Source organism: Lissotriton vulgaris, chromosome 5 (assembly GCF_964263255.1).
Source record: "Lissotriton vulgaris chromosome 5, aLisVul1.2, whole genome shotgun sequence".
In the NCBI taxonomy this organism is placed as follows: Eukaryota; Metazoa; Chordata; class Amphibia; order Caudata; family Salamandridae; genus Lissotriton; species Lissotriton vulgaris.
Window position 1 is genome coordinate 1,010,395,415 of NC_141693.1, and position 20,712 is coordinate 1,010,416,126.

The 20,712-nt window shown below is 40.9% G+C and overlaps 1 protein-coding gene across 1 annotated transcript in view; it reads left to right on the forward strand.

Annotated features, from left to right (window-relative positions):
* MMS19 (MMS19 cytosolic iron-sulfur assembly component) overlaps positions 1-20,712 on the forward strand; it is a 479,913-nt gene that overhangs the window by 113,646 nt on the left and 345,555 nt on the right. Inside the window, exons 6-9 of the mRNA XM_086922625.1 lie at positions 1,383-1,452; positions 9,510-9,638; positions 9,743-9,804; positions 19,392-19,478. Coding sequence (XP_086778751.1) covers positions 1,383-1,452; positions 9,510-9,638; positions 9,743-9,804; positions 19,392-19,478 — 348 coding nt within the window. The remainder of the gene's footprint in view (positions 1-1,382; positions 1,453-9,509; positions 9,639-9,742; positions 9,805-19,391; positions 19,479-20,712) is intronic.

Below are 20,712 nucleotides of genomic sequence, written 5' to 3' on the forward strand. Positions count from 1 at the left end.
GCCTAGTTCACATTTTGCCTCTACCCTTCAGACAACTCCAGGAGGGCCAATTTGCCCTACCTGTTAGCTTGTAGCTGGAGCGTTGTATCTAGTCTAAGGAAGATTTATGGCCAACATATCTTCAATTTGGGGTAATACAATATCATGCAATTGTCCCTTTGTTCCCAGAGTTTCTCCAGCATTTTGGAGACAGCAAAACCATTTCCCTATGGGTACCAATATGTAAGATGCTAAATGTAATAGGAGATTGGCTTTTGTTTGCATCTCAGGCACTCGCACTCCGCAGGCAAGGACCTCGGCCCTTTCTTCACATTCAAATTTAAGTTTTTAATCTTTTTATCCATTTGCTTTGAAGCGTTGGTGATTTCTCTCCTCAGCTAGTAAAGATCAATAAACCTAGGAAAATATACTTATTAGCACCTTATCTCTTTATTAAATACATCTTTGAAGATGTTGGCAAACATTATAGGGGATATTCTGCAGGGAGCAATTTCGGCAAACCATACATGCCGAACAGGTTGTATCTATTGTGAGTAGAAACTCCTCAAATCACACACACAAAATTCTTCATATAATGCATAAGTAAAAGATATGTTGGGACCCATGTGCTGATCTCACGTGACATGGAAAAGGAATGTGATTGCTCGGAATAGCCGATCTTGATAGGAACCCTGAAAGAGTTCAGTTTGCTTGTACTTTGAATAATTTACCCCAAAAACTGCATACCCACCTAGGAAGAGCACAGGTCACTTCATGGTTGGTCAGATGAGAAGACGAAGGAACACTTGGCATGTTATTTTAGATATTCACTGAAGACTTTTGCCATATCGTTGGACATGTAATACAATAAACTGTTAATATTTGCAAATTGATGAGGGACGTTCTTGATGAAAGGGGCTAGATTTTGGTGTAACCTTTACTAATACCGATGTTGATCGAGGCATGCTATATAAATGTTCAAGCTAATGAATAAACATCTTTATTACACACAACACAATATTTGGCAAAATGTTTTACAGTGGAAAAAATGTATACACTGCAGCATTTACTACATCTGTTTTCAGATATGATGCCAATTTTGTCTCTTACTCGTTTCACTAACTGTGAGTCATACATATTGAATGCTATACTTTGGCCAGGGCTACTTTCTGGTCTGACATCACATCACATCACCTCACTGAATAAGGAACAGAAACACTTAACAATCATTAATACATGGTTATTTTTCAAAACTAATGTGTGTAGTTTGCGACATTCCTAGTACCCTGACAATTTTCATAAGTATGTTAATATGTGGTAAATATTGTGTATGCCAAAGAACCTTGCAAATGTTTGAGTAGTATAACAGCCTTCTAATAGAATCTTGTCCCATTCTCTTCTAGTCGCTAATGCAGACGGACCGCCATACGGTGTACGTTATCATCACTAACTTCATGCTGTCCAGAGAAGAGGGTAAGAATTCTAGTTTACAAGCACTCACTGGGTAAGGTTCTCTACCACAGGCTACATTGCCAGATCTTTGCCAAGATGCATCTTAAAAAACACAGCCAGTAACATAAAAACAATGCATCCATTAACATACTTTGGCAGCCAATATCAGTGTCTGAGATACTTGTGTGGCATAATGTTTGATTGTTCTGTGTTTACTACAGTTTCTCAGACCCTGGGTGCAAGGTACACAATTCTGCGTTTAACATTCTGTGGCTGAGACTCTGCCAAAATAGTTGCACAGTCATCAGAAAGAATCAAAAAAATCAAGTCAAGAATCTACATTCCATAAATAAGTCCATATTGCTGGAGATGTGCCGATGAGATGCGAGGAAGTATTGTACCACACATCAAAGGGGAGGAAGGTAAAACTTCTTTTCTACCTCCCTACATATAATCATTTTTATCTACATATAGAGGAAATGAAGGATATGTGAATGGTCTGAAAGACCAGCAACAACATGTAGGAAAAAGATTTTTTTTAAATTCTGCTTACCCACTAAAAGTGTTGTGCTTCATCATATGGCTGCAACAACATCCCTATACAGACCAACGCCTGGGATGGAGCAAAGGGGTTGGGAAGACAATACAAGCAAATACTATGGGATCCATGCAGCTGAGCAAAAAGTCAGATAATAAAACTATCTCAACGATGCCCTAAACTATATTTATTCCTGGACTCCCTGGATTGGATTAAAAATTTAAAAAGGGGATGAATGAGAGCGTAATTAGTGCCTCTTCATTCCTTCTTACAGCTCATATTGACATTTCTCGGCCATAAACTATCGCCCTCACAGGGTCGTTCGGCCTTCCTCAGGACTGATGATCCCATTCACTCGATCATTCTTTAGAAAACTAAATTTAATTATGAGGATATATTCATTCAAGTTACAATAACCTTACTTGTCACTTTCTATGTACACACATGGATTACCAAAGTTCACTATGACTATATCTGAAACTGGAGTGCAAGCGGGAGCGTCTCCCTGTAATCACAGTGTCTTCAAGGGAGGAACACCCTTGCTTCCACCGTGTAGGCCAAGTGAGGAAGTGTATCAGTAGAATTGCGATATAAAGAGAGGAGTTAATAAGGAGTGGATATATATTTATGTAGCTGGTGGCTAATGTTGTAAGTGAGGCCTGAAGAAGCGGCAGCACGTCATCTGACTTCTGATTTTTTGATTCTTGCTGATGGCTATGTAACTATTATGGTCCAAAGTTGGAAACTTTGATGAATAATTTAAGTTTAAATTTCTTTATTGTAGTTTTAAGGTGCAACACAGACATATATGCTCATGTTGTCGGTTATTATTCATCAAAGCTTCAATGTGTGCATTCACAGCAAGCGATTTCAAGGCGAAAACTCAACAGTTGGTACATCCCCAAATAGTGTCACATCCAATTACATTTCTAACCAAAAAAATAACAGTCCATGTAAATGCCCCCCAACCGACCCACTCCCCTCCCTCCCCCCTGTATTCCACGTCCAATGCCCAAATCTTCTAAGTTCATCTGCGACCTTCTTTCCCCTTAATTTAAAGTTATTTATGACCCAAAAGCCTATTTCAATGGATGGGATTACCAATCAAGACTGTGTAAGAACTTTTGAGATTCAATCAATTTGAAAACCACCACTAAAACAATATGAGGACAAAATTAGTCAAGTGAAGTAAAATGATGCAATTGCTAAGCTACAGCTAGAATGCTGCAGCAAGACTAATACTTAAAATTCCTAAACATCACTGTCTCGGCAGGGGACTCCCTACTGGATTGGCTACCGGTGAACAATTGCATTACCTTTAAGGCTTAATGCAAGCAATGTTCATAGGGCGATGCAAAATACCGGGACTAGAGGACCGCCAACGATGTTCCAGAGATGTATCCCCACTAGACAGCTTTGGTCCGCCAGCTGCTATCTTGGAGTCGTTCCTTAAATTAGGAAGACCAACTGGGGAGGTAGGATCTTTTCTGTGAACGCAGCAAAGCTGTGGAATGTCCTCCCATGAGCCATCAGTGATCTACAGGAACACAATAGCTTTCAGAAAGCATTGAAGACCTGGCTTTTTGCACTTTAATTAACTGCTAGCACATTTTCCTTATCGCATATCAGAATTTTTCTTTCTTTTTTCGAAGCTCTCCTCTCTTTTAGCTCCTTGATGCCTTATTGTAGATATGCCCTTTATAAATAAAGCTGTCTGATTTAATTTTAATTCATGGGTATATAATTATGGGTGGAAATGGTTATGATTTATGATGGACTCATTTTGGAAACCCTGGAATGCTCCTTCATGGATCTGCTTAGAATAAATCCTTTTTAAAGTGTTTTTTTAAACAGTATATGAAGATAAGTCAAAATATAATGCATTGGTCAAAAATGTGACAGTATGTAATAAGTGTTTCAATGTAAGTGTGCCCCAACTTTTGGTGCTGTTTAATGGTAGCCATATATAGGTTACATGGCTCTATAGGTTTAAGCGATCACAGGGACAGTGGACCAGGGTAACCTTATTTGGATCTACACCGAGTCCAGAAAGACTGCCTCCCATGCACTCATCAGCAGCCCACTCAACTATGGTAACGCACTCTATGCCGGCATCATCCAGAAACTCCTCAAGAACCGGCAGAACATTCAGAACACGTCCGCCAATCTCATCCTCAATATCTCCTGTCATAGCCACATCACCATCCACCTGAAAGACCTCCACTGGCTCCCAGTAAACAAAAGAATCCGCTTCAAGCTCCACACACACGCCTACAAAGCCCTACACAACGTGGGACCTGTATACCTCAACCACTTCCTCACATTCCACGCACCCACCAGAGACCTCCGCTCTGCCCAACTGGCCCTGGCCGCCGTCCCACATATCCGCAAGACCACGGCCGAAGAAAGATCCTTCTCCTACCTCGCAGCAAAGACCTGGACCATCCTGCTTCTCCTCCTCCGGCAATCACCGCCACTGCCTCAATTCAGGAAGACCTCAGTACCTCGCTCCTTAACTGAACCACAGTGCATTAAACAGATCATCAGCCCCCCAGCGTCTTGAGACCCTTACGGGTGAATAGTTGCGCTTTACAAGCCACTTGATTGATTTGTTTTTGGATATATAGTTTTCTATGTCAGGCAACATGAGACCCTGTGCTTCATTTGGGGGAGGCAGCAGTGTGAGGACTTTCACTTCTAGGAAACATTAACTTCCTGCAATGTGTGAACATCTACTGGGTGTGAAAGCGAGAGAAAGCAAGGTGTGCCAGCTACAGACATGAAAGTCAGGGATACACTTAGGAGTGGTTGGACCTCACAGCAGCCTTGGACGACTGGGTAGACCAAACGCCTTCTGGCTGGAAATTCATGACCACCATGGAAACCTACCCGTTGTTATTTTGGTGATCTGTAAGGGGGGGGGGGGTCCTTTGAATTAATGAGGCCTCTCATTTTTAAGGAACAGCAAATAAGCTAGCACAGAACCCTCATTAATTGATTGGCAAGGGAACACCTGGGACACAGGGCATATGTGTGAACCTAGAAATGTTGACACTGAACTAGCACTCACAGAAGGAGCAACCAAAGGGGAGAGCTTGATCCCATGAGCACTCAAAAGAATTTGGTTTCAGCGGTGGTAGGCTTTTATAAAGGAGGGATATACATAACTATTTAACTCTGTGCCAAAGACTCTGATAGAATGTGCTGTACAATCTAAGGGTATTAACATTTTTTTTTAGGAAAAAGAGGGAATTTCGTTTATTCCATATGGGGTTTGACTCTTTTTAGGCATCTGAGAAGTTATATGATATCGTGGGAATCTAATAAAACACCTGACCCGTCAAAGATTTTTATATTAGGTAAGTAGTTAAGTGGATGATCTTAGTGAAGCGTAGCTTTGCAAATGTGTGGGGGGGGTATGGGTATTTCTCACACACATTTTTCAAACTGAACTCAGTAAATCTAAATTACTCTTGTGAAGGTATGTTATTAGCCACAAAACTATAAAGCATGTCTTGTGGTTGTTCATTAAAAGAAGTAGGACTTTGTGGCAGTTCAGTAACTTCCCTTAGCCCTTTACTTAGACCACCCATGTTTGCTTTCCTACCCCTAAAGTTATCACTGGCAAAAATATGCTGTGCTGTCATATTTCTGTGGTAGCAAGTTACGCTTGAAGCACAAATATTGGCATATGTCATTTTCAATTATTTAGCGAAAAGTTGCTCTTTGACGCTTATTATTTCTGAGCTTCTCTGCAAAAGTACAGGCCGGTTGATTTTCTCGCTATGCAAAATTAGCAAGGTGATTTTTGTGATGATGAGCAATAATATTCAAACATGTATCACACACAGACTGCTAAGTAGCCGGGGAATGCTTAACTCGTTTTATATATTTCTGTAAAACATTTCCTGAAGGAAAGGATAGTATCTTTGCTGCTACGGATTTATTTGTGGTTATCTCATTCAGTATATTGTGTGACATGTTCAGACATCATTATTCTGATCTCTGTTTGGCACTGTGGGTTGCTAATGGAAAACACCCAGCCCCTAAATTAGTTATTCAGTTTTAAAAATATTAGAATAAACATTTTCTTGCTGCTGTCTAGGCATGGATATTTTGCTAATGAGAGCACCAAGCGACTGTATTCCATAAACCTATATAAAAACCTTTCACTGCCTGTAACATCTGTGTAAAGCCAAATCTGCACATTCTGGGCCAATCTCTCCCCAGTCTTACTTGGTAAGAATAGCGAATTCTCACCTGAAAACCCTTCTATTATTGACCGATACACATTGGAAATCTCCACTCCTGCTATACCGGCTGGCTCCACGTCTGGAGTGAAAAAAGTTCCAAATCTCTCTGGGTTCTGCCCCGTGCTTTTTGTGTAGCATTGACCACTTTGGGCAGCCTTGACAAGATGAATAGCCTAAGAAACCCTCATTTACCCGGCCCACAATAACTCATTCCAGCAAAAATGTGAGGATTGAAAACCTTGCTAATGGATAAATGGGCTTTGTTCAGGGATGTGCATGTGGTTAAACACTTGCTTAGTCCTTTATTCAACGCTTGATCTTGGCATGTCTCATGAGCAGTAGATGCACTTTTGCTATAAATGTGTCCATCTTTACAACAATTTCTTAGTCCAGCTTCATCATTCCAATGAAGCATGAAGATATTCCACCCTATGGAAGGTTCAGTGCATGAGTCCTGATCTTCAGTAAAGCCTTCACTCATGAACTAGAATGTCTGTATTTCTTATTTCTGTAACTGGATCAAAGGAAGGGATCATACTAATTGTCAATAATTCCTAACTGCCGTACCATAAACTATACCTCACCGATTCATGGATTCCCACTTGTATCCTTGGCTTCAGCAATCCAAAGGCAACTCTCTGGTACAGGGACTCAGATTTTCACAGTGGGTGTCCGGCTGACTTTTTGAAATATAAGAGAAAAAATAGAAGTGCTATAAAATTGTACTGAAAAGGAACTAACTTGACCAGACTTGCAGGGAAGACTCTGTAGTTAGGAAAAATGCCACTGGAGGCGCAATTGGAGAGAGGGCTCAGGACAAATGCCCACATATACAGCAAGGATGTCACCATTGGTCACCACACATTCCTGGAATTTCTTTATGTCTGGTAGAGTGGCTCCAACATAGAAAGAGGGACAGGAGCCTGTCCACCACTTACCTGCACTGCTACTCCTCTGCACCACAGCATCTTACTAGGGAGCTTTCATTGCTATCTCCAACACCAACGGTGTTGAAAGAATTTACTGGATGAGTAAGCCTGGCAAAAGGGTTATGCCAAGATAGAAAAATGAGATGCCCATGCAAGTAAGTGAAATGGTAGTGGATGCTGTGTACTGCTGACCACTGCTCAACTGAAAGAAAAATTAACTTAGTTAAGTAGTTTCAAATAGAAAAATATATCAGCCCCACCAGAGACATAAATTATGCTTAAACAACAATTGGGCTTAGTTTGTACTCGGGAAGGGGGGACAAGGGAATCCCACACAATAAAACAATAAACAAAACACATATTTATCACTGTTTCATATTGGAAAAGAAAATACAAGCGAAGTAGGAATATCTGGATTGTCAACATATTTGATGGACGCTGATTGAACATTAGCGATGGCGATATTTTGTTATTGACTCTAATAATAGGATACTCCAACCGTACTGCATAACTATATTTACCCAGGTATTTAAACATACATCAGGGACTAAATGAGAATGATTCAAATTTCCCAATGTATTGTCTTATCTGAAAAATTCAATTATCAATGTCAGTTAATTTATCTAAGGAGTTTAAAAATATACAGATATTCACTTTTATCTATTTTTGTAATTTGCATTCTCTTTGTGAAACTAAACCCTAAACATATCAATCACACCACTACAATCACACTCATTTAACTGGTGAAATGGAAGTATATATTATAACTAGAAGGGAGTAATTATGTATGTTTATTGATTTAAACAGATAGATTAGAACTAGGCACACCACTTAATTCAGTTGATGGTTGACCCTTTTCAAATATGGTTAAGTGATAATTGGAAATATGCATTCACTTTAGAATAGGTAACACCTAACAAAAAAAATACAATGGGACCTTAGAATAGTAAAGAATGACTTGCATTTGTAGAAAATAACATAAATATTTTATATTTTTTCAGAAATATTGTACTGGAAGAGCCACTCATTACACAACTGGGAAGTTACTAGGTAGAGAATTGATTATGAACTCTGTTGAAAGATATGATTTACAAGTCGAAACTTGCAAGGTCATTGACCTAGACAGGAAGTGGCAACTAAGAGTTCATTGGAATATTAACCATACATCAAATATAGTGAATACATTATATTGTCAAGTTTGTTCCTATTCTTCCTTCAGCAGTTGAATGATTGCGTGTGAATATAGTGGTATGACTGGGGTATTTAGGTTGAAGTCTCACAAAGAGAAAAATAGATAGCCTTGTATATGTGTAGATTTTGTAACTAATTTGAACAGTTAACAGAAATGTGTAACTGAACTTTTCACATAAAAGAATACATTGAAAATCTAAAAATACAAGTGATTCTTACTTAGTCTGTGATGTGTGTCTATATAATTGAGTCAGTTTATAGAATGTATTGTGGGAGTATTCTATTAATAAATTCACTGATGTTAGTGACATTTTATAGGTTTCTACTGTATGGTATGAATGCTTTGTTGCAGTATAGAATAAAGTATAAAGAAAAACATAACCCTTGGCTCTGTTTATAACATACAACTTTTATTTAAACTCCAGAGATAGTTTGTACTGACCAGTCCTAAGTTGGGTTTGTAAGGATTGCTGGAAAACATTTGTTCCTCTTGAATAATAGCACATTTCATCAATGAAATATTGCTGTAGAAAAACAAATACGGAGTATTAACAAAGAATGTTCTCGATAGTAATCAATAATACTTTATTCAGAGGAATCCACCAAACCATGAAGTATGGAAAAAACGAATTTGCAGATTATCTTGAACACAGAATAGCTTAATTGGCTCCAATAATAACATGAAAAACATTTCATAGTGCTTATAGTTATAATTAAAGTGATTTCAAGCATTATGTACTGACACGTTGACCAGAAAAGGTATTAAGTTATTAACATGACATACTTATTTAAGTAACCTTACTATTGATAAATCGTTTGTGTGATTAACAACCAAGCAGGGCTCATAGAGCAAGCACCACTGCAGAATGAATTGACTTAGTCTTAATCAACCATGAAGCTTCAGGTTATTCAAATGCCTTATACATTTATATTGAAAAATTGTTAATTTGCACAGTTTAATTTACTCCTTAAAAATCAGCCCGTCACAAAGATCTTTAATACATTGTCTTTCATCTGAGGCCCTTAATTACTATTGGCTGCAACTCTTGTGTAGTATCAAAAAAATAAATTAAAGATTGAAAGAATATTCTCAGTTTTGTGGTTTGTGCGATTAATTGCTCAGGGGGTCATTTATTAATCAACTGTCCTCTTTTCTTCTTTGCTTAGAACTAAAGAGCCTGGGCGTTGACTTCACTTTTGGGTTTATTCAGGTCATGGATGGTGAGAAAGATCCACGCAACCTACTAGTGGCCTTTCAGATTGTCCGAGACCTGGTTGAAAAGAACTACGAGCTTGGTAGAACTTTTACTCCACATTTATGAGAATAATTCTGTTTTGTATGTCATTCAGTTTGCTTTTATTGTAATTTCACCTAAGATTCAATCCTTTTGTGTTTACAGGGCCCTTTGTTGAAGAGCTATTTGAAGTCACTTCTTGCTACTTTCCAATAGATTTTTCTCCCGTAAGTTGCATTTCCACTTGCTTGACCATCTCTCCATTCCCCAGACTCACTTGGACATTTAAAAGTGTATTTTCCAAAAGCATGTATTAATCTTATAGCTTTTCTTGTGTAGAATATTTGAGCAGTTTTGTACCTGGAATGATTTGCATGATTAATTAGTGATTCTGGAATACAGGTTGAAGATTTTGATTTGGGTGCGCTCATAGGGAAGGTTGATGTTAATTACTTTGATTACATTGTCACTCAGATGTGGTGGGCCGATCTTCATTATTGTGATCATTGAAATTTCTTCTCGGAAAACCTCCTAGAATGGCTAACGGATACACACATTCTTTTTGATCAAAGCCCTTCAAATGCAGTCTTTAATAAGAAATGTTTAATACATAATTTGGAACTGATTGAAGAAAAGAGAATAACTGCAACATTTGCCGTGTTGGACAGGTGCAAAAAACACAGTTGATGGACAGAATGCAGAACAATGTCTTACATTCACCCCAGTACAAAGATCTGGGCCTAAATCCATCGTTTTTTTGCACTCCACAACACCCTAGGTCAGACAATGGCTATATGCAAATCAGCCTTGACCCTGTGCCTCATGGGAACAGTCCAGCCCGAACTACCAAGCCATGTCTTTCCTAGACCGGAATCAAGCATCCAAGGACTGGTTTCTGGCTATCGGCCTTCTTCAGCCTGGATAGCTTGACTCCAGTGATGTGGAGAGCCTGGGACTCACGTCTGAGCATACCCAGCCCACTCGGGGTGAAAATGGCAAAAAACAGTTTTTTTTTTTTTTTTTTTAAGTTTTCAAAAACCTTTATTATATTCATCAAGGTGTACACTGCTATTCAGCCAACAACCCGGAGGCAGGCAGCTTGTCCATGTAGTGTCGGACCGCTAGCGCATAAAATTATCGCACACTTGTGCAAATTTTCGAAATTTATACGTAACTTTTAAAATCAACAAAACAATGGTAGGCGATCATCCCAGAACCCCGGTCAGTTACCGGAACAGGTGTCCACGTGTCGAACGTACAATGTCCGTTTTATTCCTTGGCTTTTCCTTCACCACACTCCAACATCACACATATCTCAGACGAGCCATCACATCACCTCTGTAGATGAGACACCACATCCAACCATCCAAGCACTTGCCATCGTGGGGCCGTCGCTGCTATACCGCACTCTGACCACACATCACATTCCATTTCCAACTACACTACGTAACGTTTCAGCCCTCACTCGTATGTTCAGCCACTCTCCTTCTTCCGCACCTGCAAGCCATTCCACCAGAGGCTGCCATATATCCACTGGTCGTGAACGCTGTGGCATTATATCCCAGTACGCAGTCAACTGATCCTTGCAGTACACCGCTGATCCCACCCAGCATGATATTTTTGGCGGAGCTTTCTGCTTCCAGTGGATCGCTATTTGCCGCTTGGTTAGCAGTAACAAAAGAGCGACAAACTTCCGAGATTCACTGGGCACGCCCATCACAAATCCCAGTTGGGCCACAATTGGATCCGGGGCTAGCGTCATTGCCACTATCTGCCTATTGTTTGGAAGACTGTCACCCAAAATCTATGCACCGGTCCGCACACCCATGTTAGATGGAAAAACGTAGCCTCCCGCTCTCCACATCTCCAGCAATTCGCATCAGCCTGCAATCCCATTTTAAATAACTGTCTAGGTGTGCGGTATGTCCTGTGTAAATAGTTAAAATGTATCAGCCGCAGTCTATAGGTAGGCGATAAGTGTTCTAGTTGAGTGCAGCAGAACGTCCATTGCTTCTCAGTAATACTAATGCCAGCCTCTACCTCCCACTGCAACCTTGAATTAGTGTGTGTTAATGGTGTAGTATTTTGTGTATTCCTATAGATGCGTGTTATTAATTTACGTGAGGAGTTGTTCGACAGTATGTCCTCTAGAGCTGCCAATGTCGGTGGAGCCTCGGGGAACACAGGGTATCTGTGCTTACATGCCGCCCTCAGCTGATAATACAGTAGCAGCTCCGAGGCCGTTGGCTCCTCAGATGCACACATATTTTGTAGGCTGAGGAAAGTGTCATCCGGGTATAGGTCACCCGCTACCTTCCCTTCAGGCCACAGCTGTGCGCTCTCCTTGTCACCGCCGCGTCTGTCAGTGGTCCCAGCAGTGGGTTTCCTTCCAACGGCATACTCGAAGCATAGCAAAAAAAAAAAAAAAGAAAAAAAAAAAAAGTGATGGACAGAATGCAGAACAATGTCTTACATTCACCCCAGTACAAAGATCTGGGCCTAAATCCATCGTTTATTTGCACTCCACAACACCCTAGGTCAGACAATGGCTATATGCAAATCAGCCTTGACCCTGTGCCTCATGGGAACAGCATCCAAGGACCAGATCTTTTGACTGGGTGTGAGTATTTGATTGATTCAGATGCTTCGTCCATCACCACCCCCTTTTGTACCGCTTTTGGCCGCCATAAGTGTGGCAGGGTATGCTCAGACGTGAGTCCCTTGCTCACTTTGGCACTGGATTCAAGCAAGCCGGGCTGAAGACGGCTGGAATGCCATAAACCGGTCCTCGGAAGCTTGTTTCCGGTCCAGGGAAGACATGGTTTGGCAGTTCGGGCTGGACTGTTCCCATGAGGCACAGGGTCAGACTGATTTGCATATAGCCATGTCTGAACTGGGGTGGCAGAGTGGGCTAAAGAACGGTGATGGATTAAACCCAGATCTTTTGACTGGGTGTGAGTGTTTGATTGATTCAGATGGTCCGTCCATCACCACCCCCTTTTGTACCGCTTTTGGCCGCCATAAGTGTGGCAGGGTATGATCAGACGCGAGTCCCTTGCTCACTTTGCCACTGGATTCAAGCAAGCCGGGCTGAAGACGGCTGGAATGCCAGAAACCGGTCCTCGGAAGCTTGTTTCCGGTCCAGGGAAGACATGGCTTGGCAGTTCGGGCTGGACTGTTCCCATGAGGCACAGGGTCAGACTGATTTGCATATAGCCATGTCTGAACTGGGGTGGCAGAGTGGGCTAAAGAACGGTGATGGATTAAACCCAGATCTTTTGATCCCTCAGAGTGGTCTAAAGAGACCACCAGTTGGGTATCATCCGCGTAGGTGACGATACGCACACCAAAGGGATGGACTAGCCTGTCTAGAGGTTCCATGTAGGCATTAAAAAGGGTAGGGCTTAGGGAGGAGCGGGGTCCCCCAGGGCTCCTCCCTAAGCCCTTCCCTTTTTAATGCCTACATGGAACCTCTAGACAGGCTAGTCCATCCCTTTGGTGTGCGTATCGTCACCTACGCGGACGATACCCAACTGGTGGTCTCTTTAGACCACTCTGAGGGATCATCCTCCACCTTAGGCCCCTTTCTAGAGGCTGTCACCAGATGGATCCAGTCTTCCTGTCTGAAACTCAATGGGGAGAAGACAGACATCATTCTATTGGGCAATCCTCCCCCCTCTGCCCTTGCATCCATCTGGCCACCATGTTTGGGCCCGCCCCCCGCCCCTAAGTCCCAGATAAAGAGCCTCGGGATCTGGCTCGACAAAGCACTGGACTTCTCGGTTCAAGCTACCAAGACCGCCGCCACCTGTTTCGGGCTAATGAGGATGTTGCGGAAGGTGCTCCCTCTGCTCCCATTCCAGGCGAGGAGGGTCATGGTCCAGGCCCTGATACTCTCCCGCCTGGATTATGGGAATGTTCTTTATATGGGAGTCCCGATTTCCGTCACTCAGAAGCTCCAAGTCACACAAAACAGCGCGGCTCGCTTACTTTATAACCTACCCCGCTGGCAGTCAGCGAGGAACGCTCTAAAGGAACTTCACTGGCTTCCAGTGGCGGCAAGGGTGCAATTTAAGGCTATGTGTATTTTACCAAATCCTTTCACCGAACAGGTCCCGCAATTCTACATCCTATGGTCACGCCTTATGTTCCGTCCCGCCCCCTTCGCTCTTGCACCCTTCAGCTGGCTACTTCCATCAAAGTCAATAAAGCCCGCTGGGGAGGCCGCTCCTTTTCCCATACTGCGGCCAGACTCTGGAATTCCCTCCCTCTCTCTCTTCGAGAAAACAGCAACCATATGTCTTTTAGGAAAGCTCTGAAAACGCACTTGTTTGCCAAAACCTGCTGAACTACCCTGAGCTCGCGTTAAGCAATCAGTCACAAGCGCTGCGAGGCCTCCGGGTTGTTACGCGCTATACAAGTGCAATTTTTCATTTCATTTTCTTTCGTTTTGACTGGGTGTGAGTGTTTGATTGATTCAGATGCTCCGTCCATCACCACCCCCTTTGTATCGCTTTTGGCCGCCATAAGTGTGGCAGGGTATGCTCAGACGTGAGTCCCTTGCTCACTTTGCCACTCGATTCAAGCAAGCCGGGCTGAAGACAGCTGGAATGCCAGAAACCGGTCCTCGGAAGCTTGTTTCCGGTCCAGGGAAGACATGGTTTGGCAGTTCGGGCTGGACTGTTCCCATGAGGCATAGGGTCAGACTGATTTGCATATAGCCATGTCTGAACTGGGGTGGCAGAGTGGACTAAAGAACGGTGATGGATTAAACCCAGATCTTTTGACTGGGTGTGAGTGTTTGATTGATTCAGATGCTCCGTCCATCACCACCCCCTTTTGTACCGCTTTTGGCTGCCATAAGTGTGGCAGGGTATGCTCAGACGTGAGTCCCTTGCTCACTTTGCCACTGGATTCAAGCAAGCCGGGCTGAAGACGGCTGGAATGCCAGAAACCGGTCCTCGGAAGCTTGTTTCCGGTCCAGGGATGACATGGCTTGGCAGTTCGGGCTGGACTGTTTCCATGAGCCACAGGGTCAGACTGATTTGCATATAGCCATGTCTGAATGGGGTGGCAGAGTGGGCTAAAGAACGGTGATGGATTAAACCCAGATCTTTTGACTGGGTGTGAGTGTTTGATTGATTCAGATGCTCCGTCCATCACCACCCCCTTTTGTACCGCTTTTGGCCGCCATAAGTGTGGCAGGGTATGCTCAGACGTGAGTCCCTTGCTCACTTTGCCACTGGATTCAAGCAAGCCGGGCTGAAGACGGCTGGAATGCCAGAAACCGGTCCTCGAAAGCTTGTTTCCGGTCCAGGGAAGACTTGGCTTGACAGTTCGGGCTGGACTGTTCCCATGAGGCACAGGGTCAGACTAATTTGCATATAGCCATGTCTGAACTGGGGTGGCAGAGTGGCTTAAAGAACATGATGGATTAAACCCAGATCTTTTGACTGGGTGTGAGTGTTTGATTGATTTAGATGCTCCGTCCATCACCACCCCCTTTTGTACCGGTGTTGGACAGGTAACATGTTTGTGATCAATTAAAAAAAAAAAAAGTCTTTTGTAACCAGATGATTTTCCCTCCATTTGAGAAGTGGTGGTCAAGTTTGAGATGCATAATGAAAATGTTAGGAAATTTGCACATAAAGATATCCATAATTTAATCAAGTTTGAAAATGGTAGATGGAAACTGACATTCTAGTTTGAAAAAGAGAGTATTAATTTGGTACTGCATGTGCTTGTGGGAAGTGGAATCCTTAACTAATGATGTAAGGCAAGAAAGGGGTTAGGGCAAATGCAAGAATGAAAAATAGTTCTTAATTAAAACCAAGTGACATGATGATCTTCTATCAATAAGAATGTCTTTCCGTCTTTACCAATGCATTCGATTATGTGAGCAAGATTTGAAGAAAAGAATCAAATATTAACCATTTCAACAAGCAAAGTCTTCATGTAGTTAGATTTTTTTTTACTTAACATTGTTTTCATCTTGCGTTTTAAAGCAATTTAAAATCTTTGGAACTCCCTACTTATCTGCTTGCAAGCCTACAATGTACATTTGGGCCGAGTAGAACAGAACACGGACATATTTCTGACCAGTTATTATACATTTATTGGCTCCTGATTAAGAGCAGTTGCTAGTTCAAAGCACTGATTCTTTGTCCTAAAAACATCCATTGTTTTACAGTCCCATCATTACTTGCAAGGTCTGCATAAGCTCCACCTTCCTGCAAGGTTTTAAAGATTTTAATTTGCAAATATGTTAATTGTTTTTTGTGGTGTGCTGGGGTGCATTGCTTACTTGATTTGCACTGCTAGGGCATTGTAATTGCTACAGACTGATCTCAAAACCATCCCTGATTTAGCTCTTGATTAGGAAACGTTTCAAAATGTATCTGTTCATATACTAACCCATTTTGTACTGTGAACAAAACCTTTGTTTTTCTTTTGATACCTTCTCCTGGAAATTGTACTGCCTCACCATCTTTCTCCATTGTCTTTGACTTCTGTTTCCTGTGAAATCTAGCTACATGATCTTACTCGTGTATCTGTGCTTTCTTATCTGTCTCAAGGACAATATCTTGGAGAATTTGCAAATAAAATACCCAGGTTTCGGCTTAGGCTGGTAGGACATACGCAGTGGCAACTTGCCGTCATTATTTGTTTTAGAGAGGATTTCTGGAGACCAAGCTTATTAAATCTAACGACAATGTGACAGAATGCTTCTAGAAAATGTTGACTGGTGGGGGGGCTATGGTTTCCAACTTGAGTCACAGATATGCACAACACCTCTCTGGTGCTCGGTCAATTCTGTATTCATTCTGTAATGCAGAGTGGTGGACAAACATTGAAAAATACAGCCACACTTTGCAAGATCCTTTACAGCACACTTAGCCATGTAGCGCATGATGAGAAGTGAGTTCAGTATTGTATGAGCAGCTTTCACTCAAGAAACGAGTTAAAGACACCACCACTATCCCAGACAAGATACTGTCCATATCACACTACATGCAAAATGGAAAACGATAATACAAAACCTGGTTCAGGCTTGAGAACCATTCTCGCCAGGCTCAAAAACCACAATGAAACAAAGGTGCAACAATAGGAGATTGGTGAATTTCTTACAGAAAAAATTGTTTGCTACCAGGTCTACCTTTACGGACTCCATGCGGTTTCCATTTTTAGTTCTCTATTCAGCAAGATGAGGAGAGACAATCTAGTTCCTTTTGAGGTCACCGTGGCTCATTTCTCCCTTTGAGTACCTTCTAGAAGTCTTGTTTTTTAGTATTGATAATGATTTAAAAAAAACTATGGGCAGAGAACAGGGGTTAGTTCTTGTTTTGCACTTGAACTATGAATGCAGGTGGATAGCTGAAATACTTTTTCAAGTCTCATGAGTATGCGTTGGGTATGGGGATTACATACCCAAAGTTCAAATAACTTCACATTTATCTAAAAGGTGTGATGTTAATCTTTAGTTCTTTATTAAATAGCTGAGTATGTTTATTTGTTTCCTCTTCGATGTATATAGTTCGTTCATAAATACAGACCTTCATACGTAGGACTTTTGTACATATTTGCTTCTTTGTCATCAGGGTAATGATTCATCTTTCCTTGAATCTCACTTAAAAGTTTGATTCTCCCCCAGAGACATGCTTTTGTAACAATTGTATTTTCATAGGGAACACAGCATTGGCTCTATTGATGTGTATTAAATAATACTGAATAACTCCCTATTTTATTCTGATACTAATCATTACGATTTGCCAAATAGTGTTGACCTGTATTATTCTATACATTTTTGCATAGGATATCTTTGCAAAAGCGACTTTGTTTCATACTCATTCACACCAATTTTTGTAACTACTTTTTTTTTCGGTCAGAGAAATTAACGTCATTTCTTTTACCATAAAAGGCCGGTGTAAAATGCACGTTATCTAGGCAGAGAGGAGGCTGGGGTGTTCCCAACTTTCAATTCTATCATTGGATAGCATTATTTCAACATATGGGGGTGCTAACCTTACCAGATGATCCTATAGAAGATTTTTCTGCCCTTTCTATTTATGAGATGCTTTTGGGTGAAGAGGCCAAACAATGTCTGAACAGAATTGTGGAACCAAGTTATTATAAAAAGACTACATTTAAAATATTTCACACTGCATATCTGGTTTGGAGGATTATGAAGAAAAAATTTGGAATCTCTAGTAAGTTAACATTGTATACACCATTTCATAAGTGTCCTCTTTTCCCTGAAATATTTAAAGATCGGGTGATAAGATGGGAAGAGCTGGGTGTGCGGGACTTAGGAGATCTTTTTCAGGGGAAGAGCTTGGCTTCTTTTGATTGTCTATCGGGCAAGTATAAATTGCAGCGAGCTGACTTTTTTAAATATCTTCAGCTACGGAGCTTTTGCGAAGAGAAGCTGTTAAGAAATATGATCTTTCTCGATAAAATAGAGATTCTTGAAGCAATCAAAAGAAGATCTAGAATAGGTCCTCTGTACCAACTTCTTTTGGCAACGGAGGAAGATGATCTCCTGGCTAATGAAAAGAAATGGCAAGATAAGCTGGGTGTAGAGGGAAGTATGCTGGAAAGAAGTTTGGAGGTAGCCACCAGTGTATTATTACTCTTCAAGCGCAACATTATATGTCGGTGTTTGATTTGTACTACACTCCAGCTAAACTTTCAAAATGGAAGTCTGGTCGGGGGACCTATTGTAGTTGTTGTAATTTAAATGCCGCAGATACGAATCATGTTTTTTTCCTTTGTCCGAAGCTCTTTAAATTATTTGAAGATATTGAGAGATATATTAAGGATAGCCTCGGCATTGGGGTAAAATTAACGGCACAATTGGTTATTTTTGGTGTGGAATAAAGTATACTGTATAAAAGATCGACAGCAGAAGAAGCTCTTGTCTTTTTATGCATGTCTGTATATAGATCCTGTATTACCACGCAATGGATAGATCCGGAACCACCAAATTTTGTAAAATGGCAAGCGAAATTGTTATCAATCTATCATCTTGAATCATCTCTTTTAAAACTTAAGGGTACTAGATGGAAAATGTTTGGGCATAAATGATGGTTACCAATTGAGAAATGGATGGGGCAGTAATGATTTTGATGCTAGTCATATATGTATATTTATTATTTTGTCTCTTGCTGTTTGCGTCTTACAAATTCATGGATTAATTGTGTACTTACTTTGGCATTTATTTTTTTGTCTGTTTGCTGGTATCAAAACTCAATAAAAAAATAAATAAAAAAAAAGGCCCGTGTGATTAAATCTCTTGCAACAAAACTTTTCTCTGAGACCTCCGAAATAACAAAATCAGTATTTGAACGGTGGACAGACAGTTGTTGAATATTACAGACATACTGATCGTGGTGATGGGGCAATGTTTCAGACCGTTTTTATTTCACATCCAAAGTCACCTCCACCACACCAAGGCAGAATCCTTTGGGCTCAGATAAGAAAACATTTCTGTGGATTTATTGTTTCTAAGGAAAGATTTTTTAGGGCAAGCAAAAAATATTCATATCAAAGCAAAAATTCTCTGGATAAATGAAAAACCTTTATCCCCTAAGTGATGTTTTTGAAAGAGTAGCATCACTATTCCAGTTATTTTTAGTAAATCACATCTCGTAGGATCACAGTTGAAAATCATCACTGTCCGTCGAAGATAGTGCCCTGGATTTGCAAGTGATTACTAATCCAATTTTGAGGAATAATCTGAATGGTTGATTATAATGCTTGCTTTGTGTGTCTTTCTGATAAATCAGTTTATTGTGCCCTCCTCTTTCTGTTACAGCCACCAAGTGACCCGCATGGTATCACCAAGGAGGATTTGATCCACGGTCTCCGCGCAGTTTTGACTTCCACTCCCCAGTTTGCAGAGGTAAATCTGATATTCATTGATGCAAAATTACTAAAACTGCCTACTTGCAGGTAAGGAAAGTTTGGCACAAGAACACTATTTTGGCTAAAGGATGCATATTGACCAGAAGGAGCCAAAAACCTCCCAAAGCTAGATTCCCATTAAAATGTGTATTTCTTTTTACACGAGAAGCTTGCAGTGCAGCTGAGGTCTACCTAAAAATGAACTATATATGTTTGATGTTTTCAAAATGTTGTTATACATTGTCTCAGTCAATCACACTTAGAAATACCTTATTGTTATTCCTGGAGTGGATATCAGAAATTGCATTTGAATCAGGTTGTAAACAGAACTACATATACATTGTTAAGCGTGAAATAATGATGCGGAATGAAGGCAATATTAACCACATAATAAAGGTGATGCTGTTCCAACACCTCATAATAGGTTCTATATTTGATTGCAGTATGTGCCAACATGTACAGTTAAAATGTAGTTATGAGACATTTTCAACATCTGAGAACCACTATGAAGACTGTTAAATGAGATTGAAGTTAGGAAGTTTGCTATTACTCAGTCAACAAATTTGTTCTGTCTTATAACTGATGAATATATTAGTCACTCCAGCCCCCTCAGCAACTTGCCTATAGTCCTTCACTACAAGTTACACGCCACTCACTTGTGAGGTTATAAATTAAGCTCCTTACGAACCAACTCGAAGGGCCAGTCAATCTAAAGCTGCCGCAAAGAACCTTACGAAACCAATTAACACTTATTTGGACACGTTAACATTAGACACATGATCATGACGTGGGTCACTATATAAACCCCTGTTGCTTGTTTCTCACTGCCTCTTAACTTGTGCAGCTACCTGTTGACTCAATAAGTATGACCCTTTTTTTTATTAGTTTCTCAGACTGTATACAAAGACAAAATCGCATACATTGCAAGAACAGAATAACGCAAACAACATCTGGCTAGCCATTCCTATTGCCAATTTGCAGTGAGATACAATCATACTGTCTGTTGCATTTGCCAGATAAGCTTTATACATGTAAGATGTTATCGATCTTCGCCATCCGCTGGTATTGCTTGATCTCTTGTCCGCAGATAGTGCAATAGCGGTTCCCAAATGTCCTTGGGTCGAGAAAGGGCCGGCAACTCCTCTGCATAAAGTTCGAGGTTCTCCCTACAATACACTAGGTCTTTTATCCAGTGTTCTGGCAGTGGAGCCATCGTACTTTCCCATTTTATT